This window comes from Leuciscus leuciscus (genome assembly GCF_965113295.1).
Source record: "Leuciscus leuciscus genome assembly, chromosome: 4".
Classification (NCBI taxonomy): domain Eukaryota; kingdom Metazoa; phylum Chordata; class Actinopteri; order Cypriniformes; family Leuciscidae; genus Leuciscus; species Leuciscus leuciscus.
The window spans coordinates 10,742,442-10,755,430 of record NC_138728.1 but is presented as its reverse complement, the minus strand read 5'-3'; the positions used below and the strand labels follow the sequence as shown (position 1 = coordinate 10,755,430).

The window sequence follows — 12,989 nt, the reverse complement described above, 5'->3', positions numbered from 1 at the left end:
GTTCAAATAAAAACAAAAGGGCTAAAAGCTACACTGTGTGATATTTTCCCCCATCTAGCGGTGAAATTGTATATGACTACCCAGTGAATATTAGTTTCTGTTCCTTTCAATTTCGAGGGCGTTTTAACTCCTACGGTGGCCGTACTATTCCAAGATTAACATGGCTTCCAGTTCGACTTCGTCCAATTGCGCCTTTAAAACTATCACCTGTGATCCGTCGCAGCACAGATTTATGTTACAAGGTAAACAATACTTTTTCACCATTGACGTGAGGAAAAGTAACGCAAGTTATACTAGAGGTCGTTCTGGCGTTATGCACAACCATGCTATGGTTAGACAAGCAACTATAAAACATCGAATTTACACAAATAGGCTGGATTACCTCTCGAGAGGAAAGCAGGCAACTTCGGCGTCCGTTTTAAAATCTTTGCTCCTCGAGCTCTTTCCATCTGGGAAAAGTTACTCCAATATTGACTTTGGTCTTGCTGATTTGCCTGTCGCGTTGACGTTTTAATTCTCTCTTTCGCTTCCTTGGCGACTCTCCCCCTCGCATTCGTCTCTGTGTCACTGAGTGTAAAGCGCGAAAGGCGAAGCTTGAATTTACAGGTATGTCCCTCTTAGGCTAATGTAGTTTCAAGATGGAGGGGCAACATGGCGACCGGCATTCGAACCCCTCACCCGTATGTACTTTCAATGGCAGATTATAAACTTACGAGAATACTTTATTACTTGAAAGAAGTAAATATACATTAATGAGCACATATATTTTTGAAAGAACTAAGTGTTTTTTGCTAAGAATCAACTAAAAAAATTACACAGTGTAGCTTTAATGACCACCTGAAAGGGAAAGACTTTCAGAGGCGGAGCAAGTCCTGTTTAGATGAAAGACAAAAAAGAATTATGTTGAATAATGTGCACGGATGAATTGTGCATAATAAGACCAGGAATGTGAATTAAGAAAGTAAAAAAGGATACATTTTGATTTCATGACGGCATCTTAAATGGTTATCAAACCATGTGATTTAATGTTTAGATAGAAGCTGTCTTATTTCGAAGGCTGCGTCCTCCAGAGGCCGCATTTGTCGGCCGCATGCGTCTCATTTCATTGCCTCATTTCAGTAAAGTAACCATTACATTCCAAAGTCATAAAGAAATTACAACTATTTTATAACGGTTACTTTGATGAAATGAGTCATCCTTGATGACGTATGCGGCTGACAAATACAACCTCCAACAGACGCAGCCTTCGAAATGAGACACAGCTAGAGACTTTTTGTTCACTTATCAATAACTGAAACTAAATTAACATCTTTTAAATGGCTTACTTATTATTTTTGCACATTAACCTATTCAAAAAACGTATTAAATAAAAGCCTGAAAACTTAGAGGGCCTTTACATGACACCATTTTCAACTAAAAACAGAAAACTTTTTATGAGTTTTGGCCATTCATTTACACAACAATGGCGTTTTGGGGGCGTTTGGGAGTTTTTGAAAACTATACTGTTATCGTCAAAGTGTGAATTTGTGAAAAAACTGATGTCATGCGAATGCGTGCCCTGAATGTTGCATTTTGGGATGTTAAAAAATAGCCTTGAATAGAGAAATTAGCATTTCTAAAGAATTTTAGCTGAAACCCCCCAAACTGTCTCCGATTAGTGCACACACTCCACGCAAAACTCCAAAGCAAAAGCACATGTTAAATCATTGAAGGACCATGTGACATCTCCCAGAGGTCAGAGATCTTTCATGGTGTGATGAAAAAATTTCGATATCTGCCGACGTAGTAGCCAATGATCACATTAGCATAATTTCAAACAGGAGGGGGGAAAGTGATATAACACACGCTGTTATCAAGCAGTGCGCTATTTTCAAGTCTGTCATATCTTAAATGCACAATTGTACGTCTTATTCGAACTAAGTGAGAAATATTCTCCCCGCACTAATGAAGGTGCTTTACGCACTTTGAGGCCAAATCATGATCTGCTGGTCGTGGGCTGAGTCCAAGCACTCTGTCAAGTCGCATTTCACTATACGGATATTTGTTGGAAATGAAAGCCATAACAGAAAATGAAAAGGGAGGTTATTGGATACCTCATTTATTTCAGCGTAGTTCCTCCAAAGATCTTGAATGCCTCCTGGCCTTGAAAATTACTGAACGCTTTTCCCTTTCTCTACACTTTATTGAAAGTCACACCCAATTTCTGTGATATAATATGCCTTGGAATAAAATCATTGTAAGAGGAAATTCAAAGCAATAAAAACTCCATTGCACAGTCTATTCCTTGTTCCCAAGAGATGTAACCAGCATCCCACCCCAACACCTGTGTATTTGATTAGTGTCAGCGCCCGAGTCCCAGTGCGGCTTACTGTTTGAACTGTGAAGGTGTGGCGTCTTCCTCCCATGGCATCCAATTTAAACACTGAAAACAAGGAAGCAAGATCCTTTGAGAACTCAAGTACAATCCAATCCTTGTCTTCGCTCTAGCCTGCTAAGCAAGAATGGATTTGGAGGGCCCTTCTTATAATAAGGTGAGATTTAATGTCCAAATGTGCAAAATGAAGTCTCAATTGAGATCTAAAGGTTACACTGGCTCGGTCCGTAATCCGTTTCTTACTGCTAACTGCATATGTGTTGTGGTGTTTCTCATCTCTATTCTCTCTCTTTCTCTCCCTACCGTTAGGTTTGCCTGTATTAATGGTGGGAGGTTGGATCTCACTCTCCTGTCGCTGTGATTGTGTTCCAGGTCTAAAATGTCTTCATCATCCCTGATGGGTGTCCCTCTGGGAGGCAGGGACAGATGGTGGACAATGAGATGGGTTGGCTGTTTCTGCATGATCTCACCCTCCTCTCACACTCTCACTCAGATAGACTTTCTCAATTTTCCACAAACTCCAGATGCCGCCATCTTTCGCATCATTTCCTATTTCTTGTCATCCTTTCCATTGCGCAGGCTTTCTACAAACTACTAACATAAACCATTTCCACTGTGCTGCAATATGTTGCTACAATGTGAAATCTTCCAGAATAATACCAGTGATATAAGTAACATTCTAGCATGGTGCTAAATCAATTCTTAAAGGTGAACTGTCATTTCTTCACAAATCCCACACTCCCGGGGTTCTGCAAAACCCGAGCAACTGCTGTTGTGAGAATAAGACTGCTATAAAGTTGTTGTTTTTCGACAAAAAAATTATATTTAAATAATTGAACGAAATATATATATATATATTTTACAATAAACACATTTTTAATTATAGTTTTATACTGACTAAAACTAATAATTTCAGTCACCAAAAATGACATTTTAGTTGACAGGAAAGTGCAAAATTAAACAAAATATTCAAATATTTTGTAAATTCATTTCTCCATCAACGTTTAACAAAAAACAACATATGAAAACTTTTTTTTAAATGTGCATTAGTTTTTCATTGTGGTTTAGTGCATTATGAGAAGGTTCACAATATGTGACTAATATTTTATAATATAATGTATATATATATGTATATTGTCATATTTTCGGAAACAGTATAATTAAAATCTTTAAATTTTCATAGATGTGCATTTTTTGTCTCGTCTGTGTCAATCGACATTTTTTTAACAAAATTAACTGGAATCATCCTTCGAATGGCTTACTTTTAGTTATCTTTGCTAGTTAAGCTGGAGTCTGTGAAAAGGTTTTAATTTAAATTCCCACAAAAAAATACAATAGCTAGATTAAATGGAGCATTTTTCATTCCCAATGAATGACTTCAAGTTTTGACCCCTTATCTGTGCACTACTGCTTTGCTCTCTCATTCATCATTCTATTCCTCCTTCTCTCTCCCAAGAGAGGATCCTGGGTAGAGACAGAGAATAAGCTTCCTCTGAGAGATGGGCAATGCCATTATGAGCACAGTCAGCACATTTCATAAAATGATGTGCTTGCAACCTAGATAATGATATGAATAATCATTAAAAAATAAATGTAATGGTAGCATTCACACATTTATTTATAAAGACGCATGGCTTGGCTATTGACAAATATTTACCAAACAAAGCACGCACAGATAAAGAAACAGCTGTTTATCTGAACAATACATGTTTAAAAAAAAAAACAGTCAGCTAATGATTCTTCACTTTGGACATACAGGCAAACTGCTACTTGCATCATCACCCATCGCCCAAGGTTGAATGGTAGAGATGGTGTAGAATAACACTGCATTATTCTATCAATGCAACCCCCACCCCAAATCAGCACGCAGTATGTGGCTGGCAGGTGCCCCAGAGAGTTAAATGAGCTTTTGCTGATGGTGCAATACACAATCGGCTGGTACTGCACACAGTCATAACACACAGCACTACAGGGGCACCTCTTCACCACAAAATCCCTGTTACATAATCGCACACACACACACACATTAGGCACAGGTACCAGCGGAGGTGACACGATTCATATAAGCAGAATTAAGCTTGTTTTTATTTTAGAGGGCATTTTGTGCTGCTACTTTCCCAGAACATGCACACATTTGCAGACAGAGGTTAGCGTGTAACCAGAGAGTATGCGACTCTCAGCAACTCTGGGCCTATTGTTTTGGTGTAACTTGACTGAAGCACAGCCTACAGTGTTTGGGCTGACATAGTTTGAGGCTCGGGATATATTTATAGACATCCGTGTGTGTGTGTGTGTGTGTGTGTGTGTGTGTGTGTGTGTGTGTGTGTGTGTGTGTGTGTGTGTGTGTGTGTGTGTGTGTGTGTGTGTAGCTATTAATATATTCATTACATAAGCCTCTAACCATTGAGGAGTAAATTAACTTAGTTTGGTGGAAGATAATAATAAGTCCCATAATGTGAGACTAGCCATAGGGTTTTGCACCTTCATATGCAAAGGACTCATCACTCATCACAGCTAATACTTGAGTGGTGAACTCCATTTTTTGTTTGTTACACATTATTTGTGTATGTGCACATGAATGGGACAGTATTGCCTATGGGCCTCCAGTTTAGAAGGCTGACATCAATTTGTGTATGTCAAGAGTTTATGGATGAAAATGTTTCAGTGTTTTAGCAAATCTTGCACTGCAAAGAGATATGCAATAGATTTGCTGTTTCTGAAAGTAGTACATGTGTTTGCTGGGTAGCAAAGAGTAGTGCTAAAGTTTCATACTTTCAGGCCACTTTATGTTGGTTGGCTATGGATGGATGGTCAAAATAAATGCGAGAATCTCAAGACCAACCACAGTTCAGAATGCAAATATTACAATGAAACCATCACAGCTGTTGCATTTTGAATACTGAACATTCAAATATATTTGATTCACTCAGTGTACATCAATGGGAAAGTTTAAAACTTTAGTCTCAAATTTGTTTAAAAAATAGAGATCAGCTGATATTGTTTTTTTATGACCAGTACAGATATTTTTGTAGATAGTTTTTATCAAGTGAACGATAATATGCAAAACTGATTTTTTTCTTTATTTCTTTAAACAAAAAAGGAAAATAACTAGTTTTTTTTATTTTTTATTTTGTAGAATACATAATGACTAAACCAATATAATCATAATAATAACAACTATAATGTGGGTTCTCTGGGTTAACTGATAATTAATTAACAATTTTTTTAATGTAACAATTATTATTGTTGTTGTTGTTGTTGTTGGATTAAAGTATGAATGGCTGTTATGTAAAATGTTGCTTGATTAATTATCGGTTGACCCCATCACTGAATTATATAGAAAATTGTGAATATATGATAAAAAATATCGGTGAAACAGCCTATTGGTTTATCTAAAAGATACACTGTTTATAAATTAGAAATAGATAGCAGAACTAGTAGTTTAAATATATTTTTAAGCGATTCAGACTGAATTAATAGTTTTAATGTAAGGATTTCAGAATAAACCTTGACCAGAATGTTGAGGAATATCGGTACACTGCTGCCATGCAAACACTCTAATAAGAATATGATATCACGTCTGCCTTTCACATTGATAGACACAAAGCATCACTGTCCTACCTTTTCGAATGAAGTCCTCGATATCTTGATCAAATCCAAGCCGATGGCATTTGCTCCACAGCCCCATGTTGGTGGAGTTATACTGCCTGCTGCACTCATCGGCGGCGCTCATGGCGAACAGCTGCCGTCTGTTCCGCGCCAGCAGCAGCTTCTCCTCCCAGTGGTCCAGGCGCGAGCGGCTCGCCCGCAGAGGGAGGCTGTTGTTGGGGATGTAAATAAAGCCCGGGTCCTTCCGGCGGCTGGAGAAACTTCGGCACCTCTCTCGGTACCTCCGGGCGTCTGTCTCGTACCAGTGGTCGGAGCACATAGCCACTGCCAGCATCCCGAGCGCGCAGAGGGACAGAGACAGACCGGCGTAGAGCAGCAACTTCCCAGCAGCCATGCTCGCGTTCGCTCAGAGCCGCGTCAGCACCACAACAGCTTGGAGAGCTCCTCGACGTGCACCCGCATCCCGCCGGGCACGCGGACTGAGAGAACTGATATCAGTCGGTGCAGTGGAATCTGTTTCTGTTGAAGACCTCGAGCTGAAGCCCGACAGAAAATATAAGCCTTATTTAAGGTCCATCCGTAGCCCTTCCCATCCAATTACACTGATGAAACCAAACAAGACGATTCAGTCAGGTCCTCGTTCACACGAACCAAGCCTTAAAAAAAAGCAGAGGAAGATTTTTTTAACCATTGTTATTATAGCTGCATTAAAGCCAGAGTGCCATTCATTTTGGGTTTAGATTTGAACCCCCACAAAGGAAGTCAGAAAAGGTGTGTGTGGATATTCAAGTAAGCTATATACGTTTCAATTGTGTTCGCAAACGTTTCAGTAACCACAAAAGTTAGATTATAAGTTTGTCAGAGCGCGGGATTTCATCTGTGTCCAAACAGGCGCTCGATAATTCGCGGTAACCATAGCAACAGTTACGCGCTTTCTGTTGCAAGCATCTACAAATGATACTTCCAGGATGTCAGGCTATTTGTCGTCATTATAAATTTACATCACAAATACAGCCTAACAGACAATAGGGGTCTAATTGTTTTCTTAAGTCTTTTGCATAGCTAATTGTCGATTCGTTAACTGTGCTAGTGGTCAACTGACAATATGAGTTATTAGAGACCTACGTTGCTCTAAAAATGTCTTTAAGAAGTCGACCAATGATGAACAAGTTCTTTTGAATCATTTAAAAAAAGAACCGAGTCATTCGTTCGGGAATCGGACTAGAATGTTCACGCTCTATGTTTTCAATTCACAAAAAAGAACCAGCTCATAAAGAGTCATTAGTTCGGGAATTGGACTACGTTTTTTGGTATGCTACTTAATGTTTTAATTCACTAAAAAGAACCAGCTCTTAAGAGTGATTCTCGGACTGTACTGGTCGCGCGAAGATTCGGGAAATTCAGCGAATATTAGTAATGCGGGAAACTGTCTGTCAGAGTATTTTAGTTCCGTTCGCATAGGCGGAAGAACAGCCTAATTAACGATGTAATTATTTTAATATTAATGACGGTAATTGCTGAAGGACCGTTAGAGCAGAAATGGATGAAAATCGTTCGGTTCCGTTATTAAATGGGCTAAAACCGGTTCTGAATTAGAACAGGTTTTCGGTTCCCAACCCTTCCCATCCCATTTTGGTTGGCGCTGACAGACTATAGATTTTTTCTGTCCGGTTTATGTTACATATCTATTTCATAGAAATGCACTGTCGCGCGGCAGTCAGGTTTATTTTTCATTGGCTACATTCTCTCTGGAATATGTAGGATGCATTGAACAAAACATTTATCAAATTTCTGACTGTTAAAGAGAAATGTAGCCTATTAAGATGACTCGACATTACTTAAATTAACTAAGCGTTATTTAAATAGAATTTATAGTAGGCTAATTGTGTTCACAATAGTAGATCATTTACGTAAAGGAATGTTTAAGAATAATGCTCTTATTGCATCCATTGCACGGGCCCCGTTTATAAGACTGATCAAGTGAATTAAATTCCGCACTCACCCCAATTAAAACTGACAAAACGGGTTCACTCCACTCCAATAATGCATCTCCAGACCATTTTGCGTTTGCAGTGACTGTATGATACGGTATATGCTGATGTTCACTGCCAAATAATCCTATTCAACAGCGACACACGTTTATAAATGCTCTGCGCAGGAAATATCAAACCTTTCAACGACGCCGTATCTCAAAAGCTTCACGTTTGAACGAGTCTATCGATATCAGAACATTTGGCGGATTGTGCATCCTCCTCCTCGGACAATATGGTCTCAACATCATCCGTGCATGTTGCCTCTGTCTGGGAAAAACAGCGGTGATGTCATGCTGTCAATATGAGATGTTCATTGTTTATTAAAGCGCCTTCTTAAAGGAGTCGCACTACTGCTCTTGGTTCCGTGTCGAACTGTAACTGGAGTCGCCTTGTTGGCATTCACTCTAGGATTTACACTTACTGAAGTAAACTAGTGTCTTTCATGAATAAATAATCAAAGGTTGCAGAATCTTTCATTTTGTCATTCTGCATCACCAGCGCTATAAAATGATACTACACCAGACCAAAAGCCTTCATAAAGGTTTGTTATTTGAAACCACTATGCACTGTCCAGAACCAACAGCAGTCAGGTATATTGCTGAATAATGAATGAGAGTGGTGGCATCTGTTTGAGCAGTCAGAGAGGCCCTTGTACACGTTTTCTTTTTTTATTGGATTGCCACAGCTTTCAGGTAATGTTGGGACTCTTCTGTTCTTTCTATTTGTGTGTAGGTGTATGTAAACGAGATTGATATATATGAGGCTATACGTTAGTAAAGATGCAGTTTTAATGGAAAATCAACATTTAGCAGGCCACTTATTTAATATAGGCCTCAATGTTTTAGATACTCTGATTCACCTTTGATATGCAATTTATTGGTTAGTATGCAAAATGTGTTCTGGTAACACAGTAGGTTCAATTTGTTCTCCCTTACATTAATTAGCATGAACTAGCAATGAAAAAAGTTCTAAAGCATTTCTTAATTTTAGTTAATGCTAATCTCAACATTTACTAGTTAGTAAATGGACTTAACATTAACAATTTATTAACAGTTAACAAAATAAAATAAATACTGAACAAATATATTTCTCATTGTTAATGTTTATTCACTAATTTTGCAGCGGCTAGCAAAAGCAAGCTAGCTTTAAAAGCATAAGATCCCACCCTCTCTTCAGAGCGTCTCCAAATCCACACCTTCTTCAAAAAAACAAAAGCTTCATGAGAGATGGCGTTGAACTCGTGTCTCAAAGCACATAATATTACAATAATCAACATAAACAACTCAAAGAGCACTGACCTGTAACACCTGACTGCTGCAGGTTAATTTCGCCATTGACAGTGTTGCCATTGAAATGCATAATTTCGTGTCATGAACCACTCCGAGTATAACGCCACAGGTTTCCATCTCTTCCAAATTGCAATAGTTATGACGTGAATGCAGCATAATATCGTTGTTTTGGTTCAGGAAGAACTGTAAAAATCATATCATTGCATTCGGACCTAATGGATTATCCGAACATGATGATTGGATGAACATTTTATGGCCTACGCCTTCCACGGATGATATATATACATATAAATACATTTAACTTAGTGATTGCTATCAGGATGTGCAGAGACTTTCAACCAGCATAACCAAAAAAAAATGTATGGAACAAATCGCTTACCCTACCTTTAACTAATGGGACCTTATGTGTAAAGTTTTCTTACTAAATCAACATGCAATAAAGTGAACAAAAGAGAATATTATTTGCATTAGACTATGACAAACAAATATACGTATATGAGACGTAACATTTTTGATGTTTTGCATTTAAAAATCAATTTCAGTGAAAACAATGTCAGGTATTTGTCCTTCTAATCTAGAAGTGAACAGAATTGAGGAAAACTTTAAGTGGATCTTTATGTCATGTTCTAGGCAATAGCTACTATTGGCAGATATTGAATGTGACATAATTTTGCTAAATGGCTCTGAAACTGCACAATATTGACTTGCATGGGATTGACTATTATTTTATATTCAAAGATGTCTTTTCTTTATTGAATTCTGTCTGTATGAATGACAGCTTGACAGCTAAATTTTAATTACATTTTAAGGGAGGCAAAGTTTGTTTGGAACTTATTTGCAGCTAACAGTGAAAACTGAACAATGTAATCTAAAAAATGCAGCCGATACACAAGGCAATTTGTCTTGTGCTATTTGAGGATGTGTTATCTTGTTCCTTTTTTTGTCCCCAGAATTGTGTTAATAGATACATCCATTGGAAGGAAAAGAAAAACGTGATTGTCATGCTAATCCAGAGAGCTGTCCATCAATTTATTTATTTATTTACAGTATGTATCTCGGCTTCAGTGCTTCTATCTTTTTTAATGTCTTTAATGTATATATATCGCCATCTAGTGAACAAAAATATCACAGCAAATCTAGTGTGCGTCACACAAGCCTTGACTGGTGTAATAATGATTTTAAATGATTTTCGATACATTTAAAATAAAATAATAATTTTATTTAATTATCCAATAACCTCGTGCTCAATACTTCACATTGTTGTTAACAGCTTGTTAACGCATTTAATGAAAAAAACTATAAGTTACATTCGTGTTAAATTTAAATAAATATGAAGAAAGTTTATTTTAAATAATTAAATTATTATATAACATAATCATAAACTATGTAAATATGTAAAGACGTTACCAAGACAGAACTTTTATCCCGTCAAATATTCGCATACGGAATGATTTCGCAGGAGTACGACTTCCTGTGACGTACGAGACATTTTCCACAGTAAAAGAGGATGCCAAAACAAAACAAACACACACAAAAACAAAACAAAAACGCTAAAAAGGTATTTCGACTCTATTAAACGTAATATTTAGCTGTGTTAAGATTAAGTCACGAACATAGACTGTCACGAATCACTGACTGAATACACGAAATCTCATTTATTTTGTAATGATGTATCGTCAACGGCCAGGTCCTATAAGCCGTAGTTTTTACAAATAAAGAAAGAAATCTGTAGCACCAATAAGTCTTATTATTACAGAAAGATATTCTCATTAGCTTTTATAATATTTAACTCGGGGAAATTAGAAATGAGTAAAATGAGTGTTACTTGATATATTGAATGACATATCACATACTGTTTTTAAGGACCTGTGAGACGGTAGAATAAGAGGAAGTGCTTGACCTGCTCCGCGCATGCTCATCTTTTATGTTCCCCAATGTGTGTTTGAGCGCATGAAGGTTGAACTGTCAACTAACCATAAACGAGCATTTAAACTAGTTATTGAATTGTCTGTATTGTTAAGTATCTAATGTCCACATGCCGTTACAATAAAGTCTATATTTTTGGACCTCACCTGCTTCGTTCGGGATTTGTAATAAAGGGTAAGCAAACAATATTTGGATCAATTATCTCCCAGGTGTCTACAAAACAAATGCAGCCTCTTTAATAAAATGCAATGATGTATTTAAAAGATATGAAATTAAATCTATCTATCTATCTATCTATCTATCTATCTATCTATCTATCTATCTATCTATCTCCATTAATGCATGCATGTGTCATTTAACTAATGCATTTATCTGTGTGTTCTCTGTTAGGTGAAGATGGCTGGTCTTTCTAGCTATGCCCTGCGCATGGCCCGTCTGAGCGCCCGAATATTTGGAGATGTGTCCCGTCACACAGATTCCAAGTCTATGAAAGTGGTTGGGTTTTTTAAAGAACCCCCTCCGGCCCAGAGAAAAGAAGTGTATGACTGGTACCCCCCGCACAAGATTTACTATTCAATGACCCAGAAGCTCAGATATTTGGGGCTTTTCAGGTAGGTTCTGGAATAATATTATAGTGCACATATGAACATTTTATCTTCAAATTCTTCTGTTTTTGTTGATGACATTTTTCTGGTAACGTTTTAGGGATGAGCACCAGGATTTCAAGGAGGAAATGAGACGCTTGAGGAAACTGCGGGGGAAAGGAAAACCTAAGAAGGGAGAAGGGAAGAGAGCCACAAAGAAGAAGTAGACCAACACATTTCAGCTATTTATGAAAGGACACTTGAGAATCTGGTGAATAAACTGAGCTAAATACCTGTATGGACAACGGGACATTGTTTATAACAGTGGCAACGTTATATTAGCAGAGATTGTGGTGAAAAACAAAAAACAGAAACATGACATCTGTGATGGAAATTAAATATGATTTTTTTTTTTGTACATTTTGCATCTTCATTTAGCCTTATTTAAAAAAAAAATTGATATGGTTTTGATTATGCTTTTCTGCAGAGTGTTGCCAGTTTTCCATAATTGAACATCCTCAGATTACCTAACCAACACATTGAGGTTTGTCTTTCTGAGACTACACTGAAAGAAATAATTAGAAAATTCTGAAAGGGATAATAAACTATAAGCGCACAAGCATGAATTATTATAAATTTTTTTAATTGATGCATGGTTGAAATGCCATTGCGTTGCATGAAAAGACAATTCAGATTATGGACTGTTATAAAGAGAGAAAAGCACATTCCTAGATGACATGCATGCATAAATGACATACAATAATTTAAATTATAGTGTTACATTTTTGCCCAAAAATCAATACACCATATATTGTTTTTGACCCATAATGGAAATTTTGCATTGCATTTATGTAGCAACAACGTTGATTGTGGATGACATGCCATTTTGTGAACCCGTCTATATTCGGAAATCCCCCCTCCCACCCCCAATATGATAAAGATGATAAAATTGCATCTTTAAAAAAAAACTTCCTCCAAAAATCACAGGCACAAGAGGGTCATCAGTTCCTTAATCACTCAAATATTATTGTGCAACAGATTAAGTTCCTATTTTTTGGTTTATTCTGTCAAACATTAAGTTTCATTTATATACAGGCTTTATAAAGCTCTAGGACTCTTTACATTAGCATAGACAGTTTTAGGTGTACATAAAAAGATGATGATACTGCATAAA

General features: G+C 37.2%; 2 protein-coding genes across 4 annotated transcripts in view; one reads left to right on the top strand and one right to left on the bottom strand.

The window, feature by feature from the left end:
- tmem178bb (transmembrane protein 178Bb) overlaps window positions 1-12,989 on the bottom strand; it is a 98,214-nt gene that overhangs the window by 78,912 nt on the left and 6,313 nt on the right. The window contains exons 1-2 of one of the 3 annotated variants that reach the window (XM_082168549.1): window positions 7,986-9,049; window positions 5,996-6,639 (exon numbers count right to left, since the gene is read on the bottom strand). In XM_082168549.1, coding sequence (XP_082024675.1) covers window positions 5,996-6,377 — 382 coding nt within the window. In that variant the 5' untranslated portion in view covers window positions 6,378-6,639; window positions 7,986-9,049. Of the gene's footprint in view, window positions 1-5,995; window positions 6,640-7,985; window positions 9,050-12,989 lie in introns of those variants that run through there. The other 2 variants (XM_082168550.1, XM_082168548.1) reach the window with 2 other exon arrangements.
- mrps33 (mitochondrial ribosomal protein S33) lies at window positions 11,219-12,230 on the top strand. The gene is made up of 3 exons (XM_082168558.1): window positions 11,219-11,405; window positions 11,622-11,842; window positions 11,937-12,230. Exons 2-3 carry the CDS (start codon window positions 11,628-11,630, stop codon window positions 12,040-12,042), a joined length of 321 nt encoding a protein of 106 aa, XP_082024684.1. The 5' UTR covers window positions 11,219-11,405; window positions 11,622-11,627; the 3' UTR covers window positions 12,043-12,230.

Bases quoted from the DNA above. Each gene is read 5' to 3' on its own strand.
- mrps33 (XM_082168558.1), top strand. From the start codon at position 11,628: ATGGCTGGTCTTTCTAGCTATGCCCTGCGCATGGCCCGTCTGAGCGCC. The intron at 11,843-11,936 runs GTAGGTTCTGGA...GTAACGTTTTAG, and splicing joins AGATATTTGGGGCTTTTCAG to GGATGAGCACCAGGATTTCA.